This window comes from Pleurodeles waltl, chromosome 9 (genome assembly GCF_031143425.1).
Source record: "Pleurodeles waltl isolate 20211129_DDA chromosome 9, aPleWal1.hap1.20221129, whole genome shotgun sequence".
Classification (NCBI taxonomy): domain Eukaryota; kingdom Metazoa; phylum Chordata; class Amphibia; order Caudata; family Salamandridae; genus Pleurodeles; species Pleurodeles waltl.
This window is the reverse complement of record NC_090448.1, coordinates 406,243,464-406,270,712: the sequence shown is the minus strand read 5'-3', so window position 1 is coordinate 406,270,712 and position 27,249 is coordinate 406,243,464. Positions and strand designations below refer to the sequence as shown.

General features: G+C 43.7%; 2 protein-coding genes across 2 annotated transcripts in view; one reads left to right on the top strand and one right to left on the bottom strand.

Annotated features, from left to right (window-relative positions):
- Nucleotides 1-12,234, bottom strand: part of PRDX5 (peroxiredoxin 5) — a 39,970-nt gene extending 27,736 nt beyond the window's left edge. Inside the window, exon 1 of the mRNA XM_069207155.1 lies at nt 12,078-12,234. Within this exon, the coding sequence (XP_069063256.1) occupies nt 12,078-12,176 (99 nt within the window). The 5' untranslated portion in view covers nt 12,177-12,234. The remainder of the gene's footprint in view (nt 1-12,077) is intronic.
- Nucleotides 12,235-12,376: 142 nt separating this feature from the next.
- Nucleotides 12,377-27,249, top strand: part of TRMT112 (tRNA methyltransferase activator subunit 11-2) — a 45,586-nt gene continuing 30,713 nt past the window's right edge. The window contains exons 1-2 of the mRNA XM_069207156.1: nt 12,377-12,547; nt 13,254-13,355. Coding sequence (XP_069063257.1) covers nt 12,473-12,547; nt 13,254-13,355 — 177 coding nt within the window. The 5' untranslated portion in view covers nt 12,377-12,472. The remainder of the gene's footprint in view (nt 12,548-13,253; nt 13,356-27,249) is intronic.

Genomic DNA, 27,249 nt, shown 5'->3' with positions numbered 1-27,249 from the left:
ATTAAAAAAAAAAAAAAAAGCTTTTGAGCTTTGGTTCAGATAAAAGTCTGACCTCTGTTTCTATGAACCAGTTTATCACCACCTTCGGGGTTCGAATTCTTGTTTAAGTCAGCCAAATAACGTAGCTTTTTATTTTGTTTGGGATGCATCCTGTTTTCGTTATGTTGTACGAGGCTAGACCAAAAGGGGGTGAGCCAAGGTGAACTGGATAAGGGCGGGAGAGACCCTGGAAAATGGAATGAGTAAGAAAAGCTAAAGAAGTCTTTTCCTAAAACCCAGCGAAACACCTGAAGAAAACCTCAGAAATCCTGGGGAAATCCAGAAAATCAAAACCCTATGCTGGTACATGTAACAGAATAGGTGATAATATATGAAAGGATTCAAAATAAAGTAGCACTTTAGGTATTAAAAGGGATGGAACTGCCCCATCCCTGACTAAGAATGGTATGGGAAAGTCAGACATTGAAGGAAGGTCCAAAAGGACTGGGGGATGAGGCAAACGAAAAGCAAAATGAAGACAACTAGGAAGGAAGGGGGATGATGAACTCAAAGTGGTGAAAGACAGTCAGCTGAAATGGAGAAACGAGAGTTGGAATATGTTTCATTGTGAATGACCGTCCATTGAACCTCCACTCTCCCCACCAGGGCACAAAAACAAAAATCTGTAAACTAAAGAGGAGAGAAGCGATAGTGAAAATTGGAGGATAGCCTTGTATAACCACCATAGAAGGGTATACTATGGTTACTAAATTTTAAGGGGCTGCTCTATGGAAAATGTTACAAGAGGAAAATACAATATAGTGATGGGAACAATGGGCCAGATGTATCATTCATTTTAGCGATTGCAAACGGCCCTATCGGGCTGCTTGCAAACGCAAAAATGCATTTTGGTATATATGAATTTCAATTTGTGATTCGGTAACTTGTTACCAAATCAAAAATTGGAATTGCGACTACATACCCATTTGATATTAGGAAGGGGTGTGTCAAGGGCATCCCTTCCTAATACCGAATCGCAGTGGTATGTAGGAATGTTTTGTGACCGAAATGTGGTTGCAAAACATTAGCATTTTACCACCTACTTCACGTAGGTGGTAATCCATTAGAAAATGGGAAAGGGACCCCTTCCGCTTTGTGAATGCATGCGAAAAAAAATTTTAAGAGCAGGCAGTGGTCTCACAGACAACTTCCTACTCTTAAAAAAATGTGAAAAGAAAACTTATCATTTTTCCTTTTATAAACACATCCAGTTTTCCTGTAAGGAAAACGGGCTGCAATTCATATAATATAAAATAAAAGAAATTGCTTTATTTAAAAGCAATCACAGGGCCACCATCCCTGTGATTATAGCTATTCACAATGGGTCGCAAATTGCGACCTATCATGAATATTAATGAGGTAGGTCGATTTGCGAGCCATTGGGAATCGCCAATCGAAACTCCTGGAGTTTTATACATTCAAATAACGATTACGTATATGTGATTTGCAGATAATCGCAATTAGGTAATCGCTATTTGGATAAATGATACATCTGGCCCAAAATTCTTTAGAAAAATGATCTTCCTACATTTGGTTACATTCCAGCTGTAGAAGTTGTATGGCTCTTGGTTGTGGACTAAACGCATCTGCTTCTTTTACTCAATTTGGAAAGTCAAGGGGGCACAGACAACAATGGACTGATAGGGATGCTTTGACAAGAAAGAAAAATCTTCACCTCTTTTTAGGTTTAACAGAAGGAGATTATAATTTGACCTCACATCTTTCCAATGGAAAGTAATGCCCCACGAAACGACCTTACTTTGTCTAAAATGTACATATTCAAAGGCAAACAAAAGTAAATTAAGGGGATGGTATCAAAACAGACAGACTATCATGAGAATGAGGAGGTAAGAAAATCAAGAAAAGTCAGATTCTGACCTTGAGGCATGAAAGTAAGGTGGCAAGTGGATTGAGTCCAACAGAAAAATATAGTTGAGATTCAAAGCAAGGGTTAGGGTGGCAGCTGGAGAATGAATATAGATTTTGTTATACAATACAGAAAGTCAAAAGGAGGAAATAAAAAAAAATGAAGAGCAAGTAGTGTTTATTATATTATATAAGAGACGTGGGCTATAGAATTACATAGAGCAGTGGTTCCCAACCTTTTGACTTCTGTGGACCCCCACTTTACCATTGCTGGAACCCGGGGACCCCCACTGAGTCATTACTAAAGCCGTGGACCTAATCTTTTAATATTATTTAATTGTCTAATCAGTCACGGACCTCCTGAAGAGGCTTTGCGGACCCCCAGGGGTCCCCAGACAACAGTTTGGGAACCACTGACAGAAGATTCAAGGCTAATAAAAGGAGAAGAAAAAAAATAACAGATATATTGCCTACAAAAAGGTTAATATTTCCTGCTGCTAAGAGATGCAATGTTAAGAACGTAAGTAGTATTTCTATACCATAAACCTAGCCAAAAGGCAGCAGAACACCACACAAGGTCAAAGGCAAAGATACAGTCAAAATGTGGCTGGTGTGGTAACTAGGATCTGAGAGCAGGAGTGGGCATTGGCTGCACTGATGTAGTATACTCTAAGGAGGAGTGTCCAACTCTTTTCTTGAGGAGTGTTGGGGAGATCTTGTAGATACAGAGATGTTGCTTCAGATTGTGTGTGTATTGATGGAGAAGGTGTCTTATCTTCTTTCTGCACTTCTTTGTCTCTATTCTGGGGTTTACAGGCTGAAGATGTGCCAAAGCCCACAGATGATCGGAGGTTGCCAGAAGGACAGAGGTTTAGATTGCAATGTCACTGCGGAAAAGGCAACTGGTTTTGAAGATGGTGTGGGCAAGCATGTACAAGGATTGAGAATGTGCAAAAATAAATTAAAATATGGATTTATGTTTATTACCTCTGAAAAGAAACCTTGAGGCGTTGGGAATATTTGGAAGTAGATATTCCAAAGTTAAAGTGTAGTAGATAGTATACGACAACAGTATAGCCACAACACACTTGTCTGGTGGTTAACAGCAAGATCTATAAAGTCTTTGTACACAAAGGTTAAACTTTTACCTTAACAAATGGCATGTACCAAAGTGGAAATTCCATTTGTGACTGGGAAATTATGTTTTTCAAAATAAAGTGCTAGGGCAGACCCGTGTGCGTTTTTGGGTTGAGCCACCAGCTAAACGTGGGTGAAAACCAACAGATCCATAAATATGAGGTTATTCATAAAAATACAAGTATATTAATTCACCTTTTTTTCCCCAAAGGCAGGAGTAAGTACATGTAAAGACAGTGAGGGTGGGGATGGAAGACCTCCATTTCTAATGCTGGTGTAGGGGATATATTCCCCCAAGGGTAAAACTTCAGTATTTAACAACTTTGCACTTAGAATGTCAGCCAGCTCAAGCCTGTTGGTCCTCAGAACATGCAACTCCGGTGAATCGAGTAGCAGTGATGTGCCTGTGAGGGCTATGTGCCCATGTCCTGTATTGCTGCACTGATATCCAAGTGAGGGCCATGAGTTTGCAATTTCATACATCATCTACCTCAAGTTATAATGACAACAATAAGAAACATGCTTGCTTGTTCCTGCATCACCATGTAATCTTTCGTCAAACAGCAAGTTTCGAGTGCCACAACTGCTGTGAATTTTTCTTCTGAAAAGCGACAGTGTTGCTGCACTTTGGTATAGATATATATTAGGATTACTCGTTAATGTATTCCCTAAGTGAAACAAAGAATTTCCAAACTAATTGAGCTATTCAGTCACGAGAATGTTTAATGTTATACAATTATTTTTTTCATAACCAAAAGCTTATTATTTTATTGTGAAACACTAATGACAGTAAAGTCAAAACAACTGTGTCACAGACAGCACCACACTGCACATACATAAGTCGGTCAGTCATGCAAACCCAAATCATGATATCCCCACCATTTGCCTCACTTCCCATTTTTCTGTGGACAATCCCTGGAAGCATGGACTGGCTTCTCTTGTTGAGAAGCCCAATTCACCCACACCCGCCAAACAGCCAGTGAAGAAGAGTTCTTGGAATTCCACCCATGGCTGATGCACTTCTTTGCAACCCCTATGAACACACATTCCAGTCTCGGTCGTTTCCTGCCCCTCCTCCCAATTAGGTTGTGGAATACTAACTGACCGCTGAAGTCGTGGAGGGGTTATGTGCTTTAGATGGTGGTATCTGAGTTGGATCAAGATAAGGCGTGTGGAGAAGGATAGTTCCCAGGGGGGCATTTCAGCTGCCCTCCATTCTGTAATCGTCTTGTACCCCCACTCATGCCTCCCACCTCTGCATCATATATCAACTTATAATAAGTCATATTTCTTCTACAAGAACACTGCTTAAAAATTATTTATTGAGAATGGTGCATGTTTCACTTAAACCCCGACCTTCTACCAGGCAAAATCCTCCAACAGTAAACCTCGAGACTTCTACTTCTCTATTCCATGTAAGTCAAAGCCCAATAAGGAGGTGCTTGGCAATTCAGGGATCCTGTCATAGCATTCTCTGCATGCGAGACTGAAAGTGTCTCTAAAAAGAGAGGTCTTCGAGTCATCCCTAAATTTAAGTTGGTTCAGTTGGCTTTTAAGGCAAGAACCATGGATTTCAAGGGATCTTTCTCCTTGTGTTTTTTATTATTATTTTTCAATTAAGTCTCTGAAATCAAGGAAACAAAGCAGATTCAAGCTTTTGAATCACATATATGTCAACTTACTCAAATAGAAAAGTACTGGAAATCTAAAAATTAAAGTCCTTTTGCTCCAGTAAAGCGTAGTATTAAAAAAAAAGTTCACACTACCCTCTATCAGCATTAGGGATTACGTTTCCAGGGTTGGAGTATGGCACAGTGTCACATGGGACACCACCATACCTGCGATTAAGGATGACTGACACATGTGTATGCTTAGCTGTGATTCAAAGTGAACCTCAGGCATTGGTAAGTGATGTAGTAATTAAATTGTTAGTAGTGGAGGGTGCACGAAGGGAGACAAGTTAAGCAGGGTGAACCTAGGAGAGTGAAAGTTGGTGGGGAGTGTCAAAAAGAGCAGGAAGAGGTCATGGGCACAACAACTGAAAACAGATTGGAACCAGAAGGGATGCTGCAATCAAAAGTGGTTAGGGATAAACACAATATAGCACAATACTATAACCCCTTTACTGTGGCGCAAGTATTGATGGAAGAGAAAGAGGGTTAGGTGACAAATGTGCATAGGGAGTGGCCAGACGGACGAGGCCCAGGAAAGGGATGGAAAGTGTCACAACATTGATGTAGGGAGCCACTGTAAGTGCATACCATCGATTTCATAACATATTACCTTCCTGTTATGTCCCTAGGATCTTAGAGAAAAGGATTCTTTTCCTTTCAGTCGCTCAATGGCACGCCAACTTGATGCTGCTACTTCAATGATTTTACTGAGAGCCAGAGCAGGCCGCTGCAATCGATCCACCTCAAACCTTGTGCTGCTCATTCTCCTCCAGTGGACCTCCCAGACCCTCACAAACAATGCAACTCTGCATTTCCAGAGGTCATTCTTGGCGCCATGTGACGCATCTTTGCTGCTCTTAAAATTCTGTTTGTGGGTTCCTCTTTCAACACTGGCCAGAAAGATCCTTGTGGCTTACAGGAGGCTCACACTCTGAAAATGTTGTTAACACATGGTATCAGCAACTGAAGATCAGCAATTGAACACATCCTTGTATTGGTCTCCCTTCTAGGGCAGGGATCTGCTTTAATAGCAGTACAGGTTCACCTACTGGTGACACCAACTAGAGCTAGGACACAGTCTCTTCAAAGGCCCCATGAATTACAAAGTACTGGCTCATGGCTAAGCGGCATTTATGCTTATTTGGGTCATTGGTGGGAAGGCCTCCAGAGTCAAAAAAGTACATCCTGCTTTTGAAATTCCAAGCACTCCTTCAAACAGAGGGGCTGCAAATTCTTTGGTCAAATCAAATTGTTTCTTGGGCTTTCCAGGCAGGAAGGCAGCCGGCCCCATATTATGCCAGGTGTTTTGTATACTGGGCCCAGATAATCTTGGCCAAATTCCCATCATCGCTATGCCTAGTCCCAATACAACACATGAAGAGTACAGGTTTCAAAACAGTGGCTAAAAACTGGTCTTAAAGGAAATGAATGGATAATTCACCCCTGCGGACTAGACAGCCACCGTCTAGGTGGAGTGACAGAGGAACTAAGGACATGAAGTTTGCCATACTCAGAGGACCAAGGCAACACTTTGGGAATGAGTTCTCTAAATTTCAATTTTATTTATGATACAGAACTCCCATGGCAGTCTACATAAAACAAATACATACAAAAGTAAGACCATAAAATTAATTACCTAAAAAAACTACACGAACAGTTTAAATTTCCAATTTTTCACAAAGTAATTCAATGATTTAATTAATACAATTTTAAAAAGCTTAAAATACTGCAGCAAAACAAATCATTTGGAGGGGTAAAAAGGCCTGTAGTACTTCTGATGCAGTACGTGAAGAAAGCTGAAGGCAGATTGGACGTAACCATCTACGACGCTATAACAGCAAGGCCAGGCAAATGAAAACAACATGATTCAGGTCTTGGATGCCATATTGACAAAAATTACAGGTCGCTGAAGATCCATACCATTTAGCCCATAATGTATGGAGCAGGAGCAGCCCCTGCCGTAATAGGAACCAGAACCATCTGATCCCATGTGGCGGGTTCCAGATAAGATAGGGCTGCATTTCCTTCAATAGTACAGTATCTGTTACAGATTGGAAGCCCTGCCTGTGTGAACAGGCCTTTTTATCCAGGCTAAGGCTTTCAGACCAAGTTGCTTGTCTAAGAATGGGTTTTAGCTGTAACAGAGAGAGGTAAGATCTAACTGTAGTAGGTCCATGGCAAATGTGAAATTTCTGCCAATAGTGTATTTCGCCCTACTGCCCGCCATGATTTCTTTCTTTAACAAAGACCTCTAAGAATCGTCACCAATATTCTCCAGACTAACCACCCAGCGGACAACCCTGGCCAGTCCTTGCACAAATGTGCTTCTTAAACCCATCTCTAGCCTTAAGATTGCTGCTGAGAAGGCAGAGTTAACAGGTGGTAATTTCCTAAAGAAGCCACCCTCTAGCTTATCTGGGAAAAAAAAACACAACGCCACACCAGAACATTTAGAGACTCCTACTTGCTCCAAACCATAAAGTAAAGACGGGGGTATCTTTGCCCGGTATACCTCTAAGAGATGTTTAAAATGTCTCCTGCCTGTCGCCCTATAAAGGACGTCCAAGCCATTAGCTTGAGATTGTGCCTTGCTTAGGTTATGTTCTGTGTGAGCCCTGTCGCTGAGGTTTCCACACAATTTCCCCCCAAAAAGCATACGAGTTTACCCTTTCTAGTTCCCAATGACCAGCAGAACTTGTCATACTTAAGAATGCGCTCTCATGTGCAGACTCTCCGCGGTGCAATCTATTGACTCAAATAATTCCAAACAAGGCTTCCTGGTTACCCAAAAATTAAATGTATAACATAACACCACTTACACAACGCAGTTTAAAGAGAGGTGAGGATGTAATAGGAGAAGTAGGATTTTGTCTGGGAATAGATAATAGCTTACAGACTCAGGGTGCAGGTAAAAAGATTGCTTCACTGTACTATCAGTAAGCTTCTAGCAAACCTGGTGTAGCGTGAGGGACTGCACAGGTATAGATGGGGCTCTAAGGGTTGGGTGTATTCCCTTAGGAGCAGAGCCAAGACTGTACCGTTGAATACAATCAAAATGCAGGGATAAGGTGGATTTAAATAATATACAGGGAAAGGTGGCTCCTTGAATAGAGAATCTAAAGTAGAGATAGAGTTGAAGGAAGTAAAACCCTTAAATTGAGGGAGGATGTAAAGGAATTCCCTGTGAGAATAAATTAAGTAGAATTTCTAAATGGAGGTATTTTCATAACTGTGAGGAAGCAAAGCAATTAAGGGAGGCTTCCTGGGAACAGTGCCCACAAAAGTATTGCGAAAAACAGGTAAATTTAGTTTCACAATGGATATTTAACATTACCAAATTAGAAGCGGGAATTTAACGACACACAGTTGAAATGTAATCATTGCAAAATTTACGAAAGCATGAATGATTAGTCACCCAGTAAGGGAGAGCTGGCCACGAAGAACTGCAGATGCCTCTAGAAACAGACTTTATAACTGTGGCAAGATGACTGTAGGTACTATCAGTTATGGATGAACCCACTTAGGCAAGAATGAGAAATGTAATGTGGAAGAATCATTGGTAGCTTTAGTAAGTACCGGGTGACAAATTTAAATACACATCTGGCAACAATAAAAAGAAATTTGAATGGAAGCAGTAGCCGAAAAGATTCTGGGCCAGATGTAGCAAAGGGTTTTATCCATTTTGTGTCTATGGGAAAATGTGTTCGTACATATGGCCCTCTGTGTGTACTTCCCAATTTCTGCTTTTGTGCTGTTTGGGTTATTTTAGAAAGAAAGCTATTTTCAATTATCAAAGTTTCACTGGCTGAGTGAAATGGGAAAGGTCAAAGATTTTTCGCAATTGTGTACAACACTACTCCGATAAAAGCATTTTAAACTGGCTAAGACGAACGATTAATAGATTTCTACAGACATGCAAAGGATGGTGTGTGACACTCTTGTCTGAGGGCTGACTGCGTTCTTGTCTGGAAGGGATATGACCTGACCTTTTGGGCTGCACTGTTCCTATTAGAACAGGATCAAAACAGATTTTCATATGGCTGGTCTCTGTATAGACTGGTACAAAGGGCAAAACAATGGACGTGAATGTGGCCCCAGGGGATTGCCAGTGGCAGAGATTAACTTAAGCATTTCATACTTTTTTGAAGCATCAATTTTCACTATATGAGTGTGTGTGGAGGTGGTCTGGGTACCAATTAACTGCTTTGAGATGGGCTAGCCAACCCAAAGCTGAGCCAAGGGCCTGGCTCTTAAAGCTGTGTACGACTCGAGCCCTGAAAATGTTTGCTTTGTAAACCATACAACACACATGACGTAAAAATATGATAAAGTCTCTTCAAAATTCAAAAACAGTATTTCTTTAACACTGGAAGGTTTGACAATAATATGTCACATTGTAGCCCTGCATTGAGGAAGTACTTAAAGTGATAGTTTTTAGATATGAACTTAGAACCAGCCCTGTCTCCACGTCCCAATTAATAAACCAGAAGGCAAGATAGTCATAGGAACCCTGTAAATGGCCTAGTATATTATAGATAAATATTATAGTCCAATAAATGAAACAATAGTTTTTTGTACATATGGTATTCTGAGCACAGGCATTTGAAAGCACTTTCAGACTCCATTATGAAGAAAACGTAGTTTTGGATAAATAAAGTATTTGCCTAAGATCACACAATTTTAGCAGGGAAGCCACTATTATTCCTGGTTTCACTTTGTACAAATCTGCTACTAAATGGGTATCAATTTCTGCTTTTTATATAAATAGTTTGTTGCTGCCTCTTTGTGTATTTTTCGGCAGTTTTTACAAAGCGCAAACTCAACTTCTAGGCAAGGGAGTTTAAGTGATTTCTTCAGAAGCACTGTATGTTGAGCCATGTTCCTAAGTCGGCAGCTCGGACCATAACACCACATCCTGGGTAAAGCGAGGGTGGCAGGTAGAAGCCACATGAAAGCTCCGGTAGCTATTGGCTCAACGTTCCAGCAGGACCCGCGCTGAGCCAGGCTTAATGGTGAGTCACAACCATGTGTCATAAGTGCTAAATATGATAATTTAAGAGACACAGTTACACTACACTGTACGGTGTGCTGTAGCGTACAGTACTCAGTGCAAATACACTCCACAGTACTGACTACCTGGGCCATTCTGCTATACATATGGGCATATTAGTACTGCAGTGTACATTGCTGAGGCCATGAGTCATCTTCAGTAACACTCCACAATGCTGAGTATATCAGCCGGTCTCTTTAAGAAACTGCAGAGCCAGATGAGTTTGGTTGGCTAAGTACTCTGTAGCCCTGCACACTGAAAAGCAGACAGTTGGAGTATACATGCTACCGGGAAATTTTATGTGTTTTCCCAAGGATAATTAAGCTGGTTGTTGGTGTCTCATAGTTTCAGTTGGATATTTCTGCTATGTAGATTTTCACATGTTTTGTTTGCTGGACTATAACTTTTCAACATGCTGCACAGCACCTACGCTGCTCTACCACATAGCTTAAAAACATTGGCAAAGCCAATAGCTCTGGCTAAACACTCAAAGGTCCCAAAAGCTACAACTATTGGCTATGCCAATCTTGGTTTACTAAGCCCCACGCACAACAAACACAGAAAATGATAATCTCCCCACCCATGGGAATGATTTATTCCCTTTACTGGCATAACTTTGGCGTTAAGTCCTCGCGTGAGAGTGCATGTGCATGATTTATTTGAATAGGGCGTGCGGTAAGAGAGAATGTGATAATGTTTGGAATGCAGAGGGTATGAAGCCTGGCAGTTATTAGAGATGGGCTAAAGTGCAGATCTGTTTGACATCTAGTACACTGGTTCCTGACCTGAGAGGACCTGCATGACTATTAACGTGCTTCTCGCGTGCTCACTAATAAAGACAAAGATACTGGACAACAAAGCACGGGATTCATTTATTTACCGAAGACCTCTACGTAAATAAATATGAGTCGGTCAGGTCACCTGGCATACTTAAGACCCCAGTAACACACAGGACTCCGTATGAATGGTCTCTGCTTCTATCCATTTTAACAAAAGCACTTAATGGTCAACTCATTCCCGTTTTAAAGGTGACTCCCCATTTTCGCTCAAAGTCACCCTCCTTACAAAGTGACAACGTAGACTTAAAGTCTGAACTCATACTTAAAAGTGCTTTCATACTAGATAATGAAGAAAAAAGTTTTGGTGAAATTAACTATTTGCTTAAGATCACACGATTTAAGCAGGGCACTAACATTATATCCAGGCTTTCTGGTTTCTCGCTGTATAAATCAGCCAGTAAATTGCCATCCATGCATATTTCCTTATGTTAAAGCTTTGTGATTTTTTTTTAACTTTCAGTGCATTTTTCAGCTGCTCTTACATTTATAGCGCGAACTCGACCTGGAGGTATCGGAGCCCTTTACATTAGCACTTTACATTACTGGTAGATACATTCCCATGCATTGGAACATTAATTAATTTTCCCAGAATTACAAGAAGTTGAGCTGATGCCAAGACTCGAACCTGTTTTTCCAGTTCCACAGTCGGCTGCTCTGACTGAAAATACCACATCGTGGGTAGAGACAAGCAGAAGCCACATGAAAGGTTTCTCGTTACGGGGTCGACGCTCCAACGGAACCTCGAGCAGAGCCAGGCTTCAGGCTCGAGTCTGGCTCCAGCTTTTAGGGGCTCGCCCACCTCTAATTTAAACATTTTATATAACCCGCACTGCCCAAAGGCACTGGAGGCCTCGTCAGCATCAGATTACATTACATCAAACTAGATTATTTTTTAAAGGCATGGGGGCGTAAACGAGTTGCCTAGAATTACAGGATGTTGAACAGACGCCGGGACTCGAACCTGATCCCTAATTCCAAAATCGGTAGCTCTGACCGTTAAGCTTCATCTCCTTCCCTATCAGTGCAGCTTCTTCTCCTGTACCAGTACTGATACACACGTTTTCTCTGCTATGACCCCCAGTTAACGATTTCTAGTTCTCTCTCTGCATGCACCTGCCTTAATACACTCTTTGCGAAATGACCTTCGCACTGTACCTGATAACTCTACCGCTCTACTGTCTCCCCCAACCAAATGGACTCTGCTTCACCCATTCGCTATGGTTTGCCAAATAGCTCTCTGTAAGAACACCGTGTACACGGTTCGCTGGCTTTCATGTAACATTTCAAGGGAATCTACAATACATCTTTGTTTCAACTAAAGTACGCCTGGTGACATTAATTTGAATGTCACTAAACCGAGTCTACTCTGAAACCTCTAATACAATCGCAACAGTTATTGATGCTCTCTCCTCTTCGGCCTTCTCCGGTACCCACCCCACGCCTTTTGAAAAGGCTCTTTTCCGGCATATTTACCTGCGCAGACATGGCTCTGGATGCTACAAAGCTTCTGCTGGCTGATCTGACTGCTTTCAGCACCAAGAGTGACCGAAGAGTGATCAGTAACGGAGCCATAGGGAGGTTTGGGCATGCGCTTTCTCTTCACCACACCCCTATCCGTAGCCCTGCCCAAAACCCCTCCTCCCTGTTCTACTAAAATGTTATATAATATGGGTCTATAGGCCTGGCCCACTTCTTACACCACTCCCTACACTATCCCCGCCCAATGATGTCGCAGACAAATCACGGTCCCATGCCTTGCGTTGTCTGTGCCTCTTGCTTCCGGGCTAGTGGGGAATACAGAAACACAGCTTCCGTTCATACTAGTTCCGGGTCGGAGGTCACGGGCGGTAGCGCAGCGTGGAGCAAAGATGAAGTTGTTGACGCATAACATGCTGAGCTCGCACGTGCGGGGCGTTCGGCAGGGCTTCCCGTTAGGACTGAAGGTAAAGTACCAACTGTGGGAGAGATAAAGAGCTCTAAGTAACCCACACCACACTGGAGACCGTCTCTTTCAGTGACACCAGAGCTCTCCGGTTTGTTAGTTCTATTATTGAGTGACGTATTCCGGGTATTTTTGTCAGAATATTATACAAGAAAACAAATCCCGTAATGCAAAGTCAAACCCCAGGACTGGTCGAGTTATTCGCGCATGGAACTGTTGCATGCAATCGGGCATGGAATGGGAGATTTGAGAGCCCTGCTTCTTCATCATTCACATCAATCATCTCTAGAACATAGCCCAACGTCCTAGTCATCGCACCCCAGCATGACACAACCCACTTAAAGAAAGTGATATACCGCTCCTAGTAGGAGCCTCCTACTACATAAAGCCTTAACCGGCGACACACCACACAACCCTTAAGGTCTTAACACCCGCCAGAAATCTCAACCTTCGGTGCAGACACAAACCATTCTTCAGGAAAACTCACCCTTGTTCTTCCACGCAATATCGCCCAGATCGAGTCCCAAACACTATTATGTTTTTATTTGTTGGCTTCTGAAGCGCACATTCTGTCCAAACTCGTTTCTGGTCGCTGTATGGTTGCATATCTCGGTTAGCTTACTGAAATGCTCCGTCGTCCCATCAGTTTAAGGTTTCCACTGACTTGTCGGTTCCTCATGTACAAATCCCCTTTCTCTCTCGCCCAGGCCACTGAGGTGAAAGTGAACACTGTGGACTTCAATCAAGAGTTTGTGGCGCGGATGATCCCTAAACTGGAGTGGACAGCGTTGGTGGAGGCAGCGGATAATGTACGTATCTGGGACATAGTCTTAATGGCATAAAAAGGACACCTATGTGAAATTGCCAGACAGGAAGGGACAGCTTCTCTGTATAGCATAAGAGGAGCGATGTCCCTGCAAGGGTATGGAGTGCAGTTGTTTGCCTCGGAGCTGGTTAATTGCTTGGGAGAAGGGACTACGGAGTTACATCACAGACTAAGGGTGCAACACGCTGTAGTCATACTGTGTGAGAACGTAGAGAAGTTCAGTGATGTTTGCAAGATAAAATTCAACTGGCACCCTGTAATATACAGAGTCCATCTATCCTTACTAATTAACCTAGATTATGGGTATGTCATTCAGTATACCTTAGTGTAATAAAATAACCTCATTACCGACGCTAAAGAAAACACAAATAGAATGCACTCTACAGGGTTGCATATACTCAGACACAATGTCAGTAGATCTTTCTGATCATAGACTCTATGCTGCATTTTCCTACACCCAAAATGAGTCCTATATTTCATGGTCAGTTTACAGAGCTCTGCCAATGCCCAGTTCATCCAACATGTTAACAACAACACCTATAACATTACATTTTCGAGTCATCACAGCAATACTCACATTGACTATTTAGATGTTACTTTATACATAGAGACCAACAAAATATGTTCCAAAATGTATAGGAACCCTACAGCCTGTCATTCCACACTGCATGCCAAAAGCTCTCATCCTCAATGCTAAATTAGGGCCATCCCTTATGGGGAAGCCACCAGAATCAGACGGAATTGCAATCAGGAAATGGAATTCCAAACTGAACTACATCTGATGGAAAAGCAATTTATGATACAAGGCTATCCCAGAAGCTTAATAAATTAGGCTAGTAACAGGATAAAAAAACAAACAAATAGGCTACTCTCCTCACTACCTTGAATAAGGGTGGACATACAGAACAGTGAAAATTGTCTCGCATTACCCCATATAGTGCTCTTAGTTCCCAGATCTATAATATTTTGCACAAACGCTGGTCCTTTTTACTAGCTGACAACACACTCAAAGGTGGGATTACATCTAAACTAAGCTTCACACATAGTAGGGGCCGTTCAATAAGGGATATTCTGTGTCACAGCTTTTTATCACCAAACACAAATAAAATATGGCCAACAAAACCACCTTGTGGTTTTTACAAATGTGGTCATTGTAATATTTGTTGCTATGCTAAGGACAAGATTGTTTCAGCAGAACACTAAAGTCTCATACAAGATCACAAAATTCGTCAATTGCAATATTAGATGTGTAGTCTATTTGATATGTGTGTGCAACCGTATCTATGTTGGCAGCGCGATAAGGCCATTTAAAGAAAGGATTCAGGAACATATATTTGCGATCATACATAATAATAGTCTATTCCTTTGCTACGCTCTACAACACCGTCCACGGACAGAGACATCTTGGTTATAACATTCCATGGTATTGATACAATAGACACGTTACCACAGGGTGGGGACAGGAGTTTGGCATTTAGACACATGGAAAGTAATTGGATTATTCGACTAAGAGCAGGGGACGAGGATGTGAACACTGATAAGGACTTGCATGTGTTTCTGGGAACTTGAACTTATACGTGATCTGGAGGGGAACCCTTTTTTCATGTATTGTATTTAGCCATATTTCATGTATTATATTCAGCTTTATTTCAAGTTCACAACATGTTTTATATGAGCGCCTATGGATAAATTGCCAGCGAATTTACATCAAATGAAGATGTGAAAAAACTTCTTGTCAATTTAGCGAATACTCCTCACTATCAGGAAGGTGTTTGGTAATTCCTGGATTAAACTGTTAGTCCTCTTTTGTGGTCCATACTTCCTTGTTTCCAAGATTAATTCTACCTCTGTGCTTATGACGATGCTCAACTTCATTTACTTGTTTTCACATGTTAGTTCTTGGATATGTAATCACCATACAGCACATGGTTATTCTTTTGATTATTTTTTTTGCCGAATGGAACGTATACTTCTTTGAATTCTTGAAAAAGAAGAGTATTGTCACTATATTTTGCACATTTCAAAATGGTGCCTCCTTTTTATCTCTGCCTGTTGCACGGCTCTTGTGTGAACTCAGTCCTTCTTTGATTGCAATGGGAAAACTGTATAAACTCATACTTACACCGCGGCTCTTCTTGCACGACTGGCACTTTTTTCTACTCCTCACCGTTACTAACAATAAGGTGAGGCTTCGGGTCTGGTGTGTACTGGGTTTTAGATATTGGCATTCAGGAGTATTAGTAGAAAAAAATTGTCATGCGTGTGGAACTTTAAGTGTCATTCGGGTTTCTCTGTTTTGAGGAGGTTGCATTGTGAATAACATGTGCTTTCCTTGTTCAGTATGAATTGTCCTCAGCTGTTTTTCAACCGTTTACATTTGCTATGCGTAGATACAGCTATTTAATGTTTTACTTATAGTGCTGGTGCAGTTGATTCCGTGAATAGTATGTCTATAAATGGTGCTATAGGCTAGGACTCAATATTTTTACTTGGAAACTGTATTTTGTATGTCATAGCCATATGAGGGATATGTTGGATGGGAGGTATGTACTTATCTTTACCTCAACCTTCCGTCTCCACATACTATAGTTATATTATACAATTATAAATATACTTCGTTTAATGATTTCCTGTGAACCATATTACTGTGTGGTGGTTCCCAGTGTTAATTGCATACCCTGGTTGTTAAGTAATCATGAATCATAAGGCTTAAGGTAATTTTTTTAGGGTGCATGGATTGCTTACATTAATAACTCTGTCGATGGTTACTGTTTTCTGTGTCCCTCACAGGCTTATCACGGCCAAACGTTTTTGATTTTTTTTTTTTTTTTTTGAACCATTACTATTTACACAAGGCATTCTGTTATAGGTATGTTTGTTTCGTTTTTTTTACTTTGGTGGCATGATTTTTTTATTTTTACGCTGGCTCACATACTTGTAAATCGATCGGAAATGCTGTCATATCAATAATATATGTAAGTTGCTATAATATTAGAATATTATGCGGGGAAGTAATTACCTTCTAAATACTCTATTTTTAAATTTGGTATGGATAATGATTCCCCCCCTCCCCCTTTTTTTTCCCAACTAAAAGATTTTGATGTTGAGAGAGTAATTCTTGAAATACATTTGTAGGAGGCTGGACTGGCTTGTAGTGAGTACCAAGGGGTACTTGCACCTTGCACCAGGCCCAGTTATCCCTTATTAGTGTATAGGGTGTCTAGCAGCTTTGGCTGATAGATAATGGTAGCTTAGCAAAGCAGCTCAGGCTGAACTAGGAGACGTGTGAAGCTACTACAGTACCACCTAGTGTCATATGCACAATATCATAAGAAAACACAATACACAGTTATACTAAAAATAAAGGTACTTTATTTTTATGACAATATGCCAAAGTATCTTAGAGTGTACCCTCAGTGAGAGGATAGGAAATATACACAAGATATATATACACAATAGCAAAAATATGCAGTATAGTCTTAGAAAACAGTGCAAACAATGTATAGTTACAATAGGATGCAATGGGGAAACATAGGGATAGGGGCAACACAAACCATATACTCCAGAAGTGGAATGCGAACCACGAATGGACCCCAAACCTATGTGACCTTGTAGAGGGTCGCTGGGACTATTGGAAAATAGTGAGAGTTAGCAAAATAACCCTCCCCAAGACCCTGAAAAGTGAGTGCAAAGTGCACTAAAGTTCCCCTAAGGACAAAATAGTCGTGTTAGAGGGAAAATGCAAGGAAAACACAAATCAGCAATGCAACAACGATGGATTCCTGACTGAGGGTACCTGTGGAACAAGGGGACCAAGTCCAAAAGTCACAAGCAGCTCGGAGATGGGCAGATGCCCAAGAAATGCCAGCGGTTGGTGCAAAGAAGCTCTTACTAGGCTGAAGAACTGTGAATACTGCAGGAACGACAAGGGCTAGAGACTTCCCCTTTGGAGGATGGATCCCCCACGCCTTGGAGAGTCGTGCAGAAGTGTTTTCCCGCCGGATGGACGCCAACAAGCCTTGCTACACGCAAATCGTGCGTTTGGCGTTTTTGGACGCTGCTGGGGCCCAGGAGGGACCAGAAGGTCGCAAATTGGACCTGCAGAGAGAGGGGACGTCGAGCAAGACAAAGAGCCCTCACTGAAGCAGGTAGCACCCGGAGAAGTGCCAGAAACAGGCACTACGAGGATGCGTGAAACGGTGCTCGCCGAAGTTGCACAAAGGAGTCCCACGTCGCCGGAGACCAACTTAGAAAGTCGTGCAATGCAGGTTAGAGTGCCGTGGACCCAGGCTTGGCTGTGCACACAGGATTTCCGCCGGAAGTGCACAGGGGCCGGAGAAGCTTGCAAAGTCGCGGTTCCCAGCAATGCAGCCCAGCGAGGTGAGGCAAGGACTTACCTCCACCAAACTTGGGCTGAAGAGTCACTCGACTGTGGGGGTCACTTGGACGGTGTCGCTGGATTCGAGGGACCTCGCTCGTCGTGCTGAGAGGAGACCCAAGGGACCGGTAATGCAGCTTTTTGGTGCCTGCGGTTGCAGGGGGAAGATTCCGTCGACCCACGGGAGATTTCTTCGGAGCTTCTGGTGCAGAGAGGAGGCAGACTACCCCCACAGCATGCACAAGCAGGAAAACAGTCGAGAAGGCGGCAGGATCAGCGTTACAGAGTTGCAGTAGTCGTCTTTGCTACTATGTTGCAGGTTTGCAGGCTTCCAGCGCGGTCAGCGGTCGATTCCTTATCAGAAGGTGAAGAGGGAGATTCAGAGGAACTCGGCTGAGCTCATGCATTCGTTATCTGAAGTTTCCCCAGGGACAGAGACCCTAAATAGCCAGAAAAGAGGGTTTGGCTACCTAGGAGAGAGGAAAGGCTACTAACACCTGAAGGAGCCTATCAGCAGGAGTCTCTGACGTCACCTGGTGGCACTGGCCACTCAGAGCAGTCCAGTGTGCCAGCAGCACCTCTGTTTCCAAGATGGCAGAGGTCTGGAGCACACTGGAGGAGCTCTGGACACCTCCCAGGGGAGGTGCAGGTCAGGGGAGTGGTCACTCCCCTTTCCTTTGTCCAGTTTCGCGCCAGAGCAGGGGCTAAGGGGTCCCTGAACCAGTGTAGACTGGCTTATGCAGAATTGGGCACATCTGTGCCCAACAAAGCATTTCCAGAGGCTGGGGGAGGCTACTCCTCCCCTGCCTTCACACCATTTTCCAAAGGGAGAGGGTGTCACACCCTCTCTCAGAGGAAGTTCTTTGTTCTGCCATCCTGGGCCAGGCCTGGCTGGACCCCAGGAGGGCAGCTGCCTGTCTGAGGGGTTGGCAGCAGCAGCAGCTGCAGTGAAACCCCAGGAAGGGCAGTCTGGCAGTACCAGGGTCTGTGCTACAGACCACTGGGATCATGGAATTGTTCCAACAATGCCAGGATGGCATAGAGGGGGCAATTCCATGATCATAGACATGTTACATGGCCATATTCGGAGTTACCATGGTGAAGCTACATATAGGTAGTGACCTATATGTAGTGCACGCGTGTAATGGTGTCCCCGCACTCACAAAGTTCAGTGAATTGGCTCTGAACAATGTGGGGGCACCTTGGCTAGTGCCAGGGTGCCCTCACACTAAGTAACTTTGCACCTAACCTTTACCAGGTAAAGGTTAGACATATAGGTGACTTATAAGTTACTTAAGTGCAGTGTAAAATGGCTGTGAAATAACGTGGACGTTATTTCACTCAGGCTGCAGTGGCAGGCCTGTGTAAGAATTGTCAGAGCTCCCTATGGGTGGCAAAAGAAATGCTGCAGCCCATAGGGATCTCCTGGAACCCCAATACCCTGGGTACCTCAGTACCATATACTAGGGAATTATAAGGGTGTTCCAGTAAGCCAATGTAAATTGGTAAAAATGGTCACTAGCCTGTTAGTGACAATTTAAAAGTAATGAGAGAGCATAACCACTGAGGTTCTGGTTAGCAGAGCCTCAGTGAGACAGTTAGGCACCACACAGGGAACACATACATGCACACCTATGAGCACTGGGGTCCTGTGTGACAGGGTCCCAGTGACACATACATATAGGCCACAACCTTATGAGCACTGGGGTCCTGACTAGCAGGATCCCAGTGACACATAACAAACATACTGAAAACATAGTGTTTTCACTATGAGCACTGAGGCCTGGCTATCAGGATCCCAGTGAGACAGTGAAAACAGTGACAAACACCCTGACATACACTCACAAACAGGCCAAAAGTGGGGGTAACAAGGCTAGAAAGAGGCTACCTTCTCACACAACCCCCCCCCAAACGAAGGACAATAAGGCTAACCTTGGCCAGTTGAGACTTTATTGTCTAAGTGGTGATAAGTAGAGAGTAGCTCTGCAATAGACTGGTTACTCCCTTTATCATCCACTATATGGTTACTTCCCTGTGGGGATGTAAACCACCCTGTTTGAAGTTTTTTAGCTAAGCAACAATGTGAAGATGTATTTTCAGAGTTTCTATCAGTAAGTTTTAGTTTAGAGCAGTGGGAATTGTCCACTGAACCTATTTGTAGTGATGGAAATGCCAGACAGGGATGCTGTCTCAGAAAAGCCATAGCTGGGCAAAAACTTTGTCCATCTGGCTGGAAGAGAGAACAGGGATGCTGTTTCTCTTGAGTTGGAGCAGGGCAGGGATGCTGTCCTATGAGCTCCACACTAGGGCAGGGATGCTGTCCTAAGTGTTGTGAGGTAGTGCAGGGTTTCTGCACTAAAGTTTCTCTGGGAGGGTTGGAGGGATGCTCCATGTTAACTAAAATGGTGCTGTTTTTCTCACCAATGTTAGTTATCCCACAGAGAGGTACTTCCACCTCAGGGAGTCCAGCTTTGCCAGCTGATGATTCCCTTGGAACAGGTGCCACCCCAGGAGAGGTTTCTCCCACCACAGGAATAGTATCCTGAATGGTAGGGTGGTTAGGGGATACTGTGATACCCTTTTTACCTGTTGATGGAGAGGGATCCTGAGTTTTCAGGCCTTCTCTCCTTTGCTTTTTCATTTCACTTGAAATGAGAGGGAACAATTCCTCAGGGATGCCCAGCATGGCTGCATGGGCATAAAACTCTACATCAGCCCAACCTGAGGCCTCTAGGTCATTACCTAAGAGACAGTCTACAGGTAAGCTAGGTGATACCACCACCTGCTTAGGGCCAGTAACTCCACCCCAACTAAACTGAATTATAGCTAAGGGAAGAAACTTAGTGGAGTTATGGACATCAATAATCTTATACTGTTGTCCAATGATGTGTTGTTCAGGAGGCACTAGGTTTTCAGTCACCAAAGTGAAACTGGCACCTGTGTCCCTGTAGGCCAAGGCCTCAACACCATTTATTGAAACTGTCTGCCTGTACTTATCCATTGTAAGGGGACAAGCAGCCAGTGTGGCAAGGCCAGTGCCACTAGGTGTGACAGAAACTGTCTTGGGGCTGATTACATCAGTTTCCACTATGGACCCATAAGTGAACCCAACTACACCCTTTGCTTGACTGTTGCCAGCAGTCCCACCACTAGTACCACTACTGCTAGGGGCACTAGAGCTTGATGTATTAGTGGTGGTAGGCTCAGGGGGTTTACCTGGACAGGACTTATCCCCTGGCCTATGGCCTCTGTTTTTACACACAAAGCACCAAGGCTTTTTAATGTGTGCAGGTTGGGAAGAAGAGGAAGAATTTGTTTTATCCCCACCCTCTGAAGAGTGTTTAAGATTTGAAGTGGGATCTTTGGTTTTACCCTTATCCCCATGCTTATCTTGAGATTTTTCACCATCTTTCTTCTTATTGCCATCTTTGTCACCCCCTGTATGAACTTTTCTGTTCACCCTTGTTCTGACCCATTTGTCTGCCTTCTTTCCCAATTCTTGGGGAGAGGTCAGATCAGAGTCTACCAGGTACTGGTGCAACAAATCAGACACACAATTATTAAGTATATGCTCTCTCAGGATTGTGTTATACAGGCTTTCATAATCAGTAACTTTACTGCCATGTAACCACCCCTCCAAGGCCTTCACTGCCTGGTCAATGAAATCAACCCAGTCTTGTGAAGACTCCTTTTTGGTCTCTCTGAACTTTATCCTGTACTGTTCAGTGGTTAAGCCATAACCATCCAGGAGTGCATTCTTAAGAACTTGGAAATTGTTAGCATCATTTTCTTTTACAGTAAGGAGCCTATCCCTACCTTTTCCAGTAAATGATAGCCATAGGATAGCAGCCCACTGCTTTTGAGGGACATCCTGTACAGCACAGGCCCTCTCAAGTGCAGCAAACCACTTGTTAATGTCATCCCCCTCCTTATAAGGGGGAACTATCTTGTGCAGATTCCTGGAATCATGCTCTTTTGCAGGATGACTATGGGGAATACTGCTGCTGCCACCATGGGTATCTAAACCCAACTTCTGTCTTTCCCTCTCTATTTCTAAAGACTGTCTATCCAAATCCAGCTGTTGATTCTTGAGCTTCAGTCTGGTTTGTTCCACTCTCAATCTATTGAGCTCCCTTTCTAACAATCTGTCATCAGGGTGGGTGGGAGGGACATTTCTAGATACAGAGGTATGATGGGAATGAACAGAAGGAGACCTGTCCCTTACAGAGGGCACCCTAACAGCTTGGCTACCAGCATAATGTGAGAGCACACCATCTGTATGGTGTGATTCAACCTCTGTACCAACTATGCTAGACTGTCTAGTAATGGGCAGGCTGAGAAGTTTCTTTCCTGAACCTTTTCCTGGGGGAGTCCCTGGATCAGATTGAGAACCATTAGCTACTTTTTCTACAGATTGGGCACTTATGGCCTTATCCTGTACTCTAAGCATATTAATTAACAGTTCTAAGGAAGGATTCTTCCCTACACTCAAACCTCTCTCTATGCAGAGACTCCTTGCTCCTTTCCAGCTAAGGTGATCATATGCAAGTTTGGACAGTTCAACTTTTTGGCCTGTTCCAGACATTTTTAGAGAGAGTTAAAGTGATAGACAAAGAGAAAAAAGTTTTCAGAACTTTTTGTAAAGACAGAAAAAACTTTTTAAACTTTTAAGAACTTTTTGAAAGTTTAGAAGTACTTTTCAGCACTTAGAAAAGAGTGAAAAGAGGAAATGCAAAACTTTTTGGCTATGTGTATATACACTGACCTTGTTTTGTATATTTTTCTCTTATGAAAAGTACAATGACAAGAGTGGTAAGTAGTCTCAAAGCACTTATCCCACCGCTGCACAACCAATGTAGGAGGCTGGACTGGCTTGTAGTGAGTACCAAGGGGTACTTGCACCTTGCACCAGGCCCAGTTATCCCTTATTAGTGTATAGGGTGTCTAGCAGCTTAGGCTGATAGATAATGGTAGCTTAGCAAAGCAGCTCAGGCTGAACTAGGAGACGTGTGAAGCTACTACAGTACCACCTAGTGTCATATGCACAATATCATAAGAAAACACAATACACAGTTATACTAAAAATAAAGGTACTTTATTTTTATGACAATATGCCAAAGTATCTTAGAGTGTACCCTCAGTGAGAGGATAGGAAATATACACAAGATATATATACACCAGCAACAGTACGTGTTCTGAACTTTGTGTACATGTTATATACGATATAGACTTTGTGGACTATTTCAGTGTGTGCCTTGGTAATCTTTAAAAAATGTGTTCATTCCCAATACAAGTTGTCCAGTTAGGCAAACCACACCCTTGGTGGTTGGGTGTAAATACCAGGACGGCACCTAGTGGTTATTGTGCAAGCTTATAGATCACTTCCCCCCTCCTCCAGCATATTGTTCAGGTATTTGGGATGTGCGAACCTGAAAGCACAACCACCTGTATTTTGTAAATCAAGTCAGAATAGTGGTTCTTTTAGGGTAACAGAAGTAGTATGTCACTACTTTGTGTGGGCTGAGGATACCCTTGTCAGCACCGCTGGGCTGCAGCCTGCATTCTGTCAGTCCCACCTCATGTAAGTGGCCTGGTCCGCCCCCAAGGTCCTGAGCCCTCGGTCACTTCTGCGTCCACATTTTCAAAGCTAGTTACTACCTTCTGCCGCAGGTCTGCTAGTGGGTTCCCAAGAAGCACTCTGTAGTCCTCTAAGCGCAGTCCCATTTCCTCTGCCCTCACCTACCTCCGCCTTCCACTGATTGTGTGGCGGGCCATCTTTTGATTTCCAAAGTCTGACAGTGTCCGTAAGGGCTACGCCAAACACTATACCCAGGAATTTATTCCCCACTTTTGCAGCTGTCTGTCGGATATAAAATTATAAAAAAAAGAGACCTCTGCAGTTCTTGGGCCCTGCTGATCTGCGGCACACGCTAGCGCAACCATCACCAGCTCCCAGAAATATGTAATCACTGGGCAGCTCTAAACGAATATGGCCAAAATCTGTGTCTTAGTGGGCACACCTGGGACAACCCATATCTTTCATGTAGAACAGAACATTCATTCGGTGGAATGTAAGGTAGTTAGTATGGAGATAGTTAATTTGTGTGTACTTAAAACGGGTGTTTTTTGAGTTCTTGTTGTGCTGCAAAGTTCGATTTCCTCCTCCTTTCTCACAAATTGCCTTCCCATAATAGCTTTTAATCTGGCTTGTGCATCGGGGAAACCGTCCCGGGCAAAAACAGTAATCTTTTGGTAGAGCCACAGCACAAGGTTTTGGCTGCTGCCAAAAATCAACTCCATTTAAAGTAGGTCATGGATGGGGGCCCTTGATCTGGATTCCCATAGAGCCAACACGTCTGAGCACCCCATACACCAGGAACTGCACTCCCGGGAGATGGGCGCTCTCCACCAGGGCCTCTAACAGTCAAAGGGTGCCCTCTTCATAGCAGTCCCCTAGTGTCAAGTCAGCCCCCATCCAGTCAGCCACTCGGCATGACATGAGATAACTGGCTCTGACAGTTTGCAGTTCCACCAGTGGCACTGCTGGGAAATATAACAGCCTTGTTCCCAGTCCTTATATTCCCCCCCCCCCCTTCCAGCAGTGGAGGGCCTCTGCCAGCATCCTTGGTTTCCTCTTGGAGCATACTTCTGTTTCTGAGAGCAATGTAATAAGGGCTCCTCTCCTGTGGTCTCCCCCCAAATCTACCTTGTCTAACCCAGCAAGCCATTGGGCCATCCACTGCAGCTGTGCTGCAAAAAAAAAAAGTTTATATGTATGTATATATATATACACACACACACACACACACACACACAATTCGATGTTCGGTACCGAAAGTCCCCCTTCCAGTGGCAGCCTCTGGAGGATCTGCAGAAATACTCTATTGCGTTTCCTGTCCCACACAGTTTTCCTGTCCCACATCAATTCACGTAATAACACTCTGTGGGAGTGGAACCATATCTGGGGGACAGGCTGGGAGTTTAATGAAGTAATAGAGTAGTTGGGGCAAAATGATCCTCTGAGTCAGCTTTACTCTGGCCATAATGTAGAGCTGCAAAGTACACCAGAACATCGCGTTGCCCTTCAGGGCCCCTAGTGGGGGTCTGTAGGTTGCCTTTTCTGAGATCACCATCTGTCTGACAAATCCTACTTATGTAGCGAAATGCATGCGGTTGTCAGCTAATCCCTTTGTCTAGCACTATCTCTTGCAGGTCCCAAATTGTCGCTGCTAGAGGGAAGGCACATGTATTGGTCCAATTTGTGTGGAGGCCAGACACCTCCCCCTGGTCTGCCATTATCTTCATGGCCCACTGTATCCTGCAGATACAATAACATATGAGTACAGTGATATGACATGCTTGCCATCCCACAGAGGTATACCTCTACCACGTCCCTTCAGTTCTCATCACACTTTCCAATGGTTCAGCTGCCAGCACAAAAAGTATCAGAGATACCAGGCAACCCTGACTTTTTCCCCTGTTGACCCCAAACGGCCCATTCAAAACGGTGCGCTTGGAGCAGTCTAAAGAAGCAATAACAACTTACGCCGGTATAGCGCACAAATCACCCAAGGGGGTATACAGATGCTTGGCTTGGTGTGTGGTCCCCAAGGTGCTTATACGAAGAGCCAGGTCTTCAGCTTCTTGTGGAACCTAATGCCATCCTGTCCACGACCTATCCCAGGTAATCCCGTGGTAAGATGTCTAAGACCTTCTTAATATCAAGAGAGAGCAACACTGCCTCCGGGAAGGTGGTGAGAGGAGCCTACACCAGCACGAGGTATAAACGGCAGGTATTGTCGGGAGTACTGCATTGCAGCATGTGACGGGCTGGATACCGATCGCCCGCACACGGCCCTATCTTGTGCTGACTCTGCCCTTGGTGCTATCGGTCTGGCACGCCTCCCGTCCCGTGATTGGTGGGACGGTCACAAATGGCGGGCCGACTGGAGGTCAAAACTGCCACTGGCAGCACTTGCGGATGTCGGAGGTTCAGGAGCCACAGACGAACGGCCACAGGAGGAGGAAGGAAATCGACCACGGGAGGAGGCGGACAGCAAACATCAGACAGACAAAGGAGAGGAAGAGTGGTGGAAACTCGAGACCAGGGAAACGGCGAATCCAGTCTTCTACTCGGGAAGACAACCGGAGGCATCTGACGAGTTCAGCGGAGACAGGCAACCGGGAGGACGAAACGCTACAGCCCGCCACGCTTCTGGAGAAGTGTGGCAACTCCAGGTGCGTGGGACCACGTCCCTGTGAGAAAACGAGAGTGAGAGAGAACTGTATGAGAGAGGTGGGGGGAGAAGAAAGAAAGGGGGTGATAAAAGGAACAACACGGGCACTGAAATGAGGGGAGGGGGAAAACAGTAAACCACCATTGAGCACAATAAAGCACTGTAATTAGGATATTTCACGTCCAAGGCACCTCGCACCACAAATCGGTATAGGCACCAAAGAAAAGGAAAGAGGCATGGAGCAGTAGGATAAGGCTACATGGAATGTTCGAAGACAGTGCCTAGAAAGACATAAAACAGAAGAGGGACAGATACCGAAGCTCTGAGAGGGACAAGAGAAAGACAGGAAGGAAAACATAACAGACCAAAACAAAGGCAACCTGACCACTTACCGTATTTCCTCTGTTCTCTCCACATGTACTTCCCGGGAGAACCTGTACGCCAAGGAGACAGAGAAAGAAGAGTGAAGAATAATCCACAACAGAAACAGCCATTTTGCCCACCCCCAAGAAGAAAACCTTAAAACATACCTGTACCTGAACTCACCAATTACCAAATTTATCCAATAAAACTCTGGTACATAGGAACAGCGAGTTTGAGTATTCCTTCCGCGTGGCCCGGTCACACAGCATAAACCAGTTCTGGTCAGCCTGTACCAGTGAATGCAAGTGAGGGTACAGGTGGGTAGCCAGCATCTTGCTAAGGATTTTAAATCTATGTCCTGGGGTGTGGAAATCTATAAAATATCTATTTGTCCATTGGACAGGTTGCTTCATAAATCTGCTTGTTCTGTAAACAAATCCACTTGTTCCTTTGGTGCCACGCAGTGCAGCTGCAAATATATGGTAGCAATCTCATTATGTAAGGGCTCTAAAAATAGCCTAAAAATAGCCTGTCTGATTATGCCAGGGATCATACTATATTAGGTTTTGAATACTAGCAATACACTTACTTTGCCTCCTTTCCGTAGATCTACATACTGTGGCAGAAAGTAGCAGTAAGCAATAGTTTCAGGGTTGGAAAGACTTTTGAGTCTGTGCAAACCTACCAGCCTGCATGTTTTAGGGGTATTCACCAGTTCTTCTCTAATCTTTTTCCATACTGATAAAGACTGGAAACGTACTCCTGAAAAAAGCAGAAGTAAAACTTCATTTAGAGTTGAGGAAAAAAGTTTTTGAAGGAAAAGTGGTTCCATGAGCAAATCTACACATGCACATTTGTTTACAGTTCAGTTCACAGATATTTTCTTTGAGTACATTTCT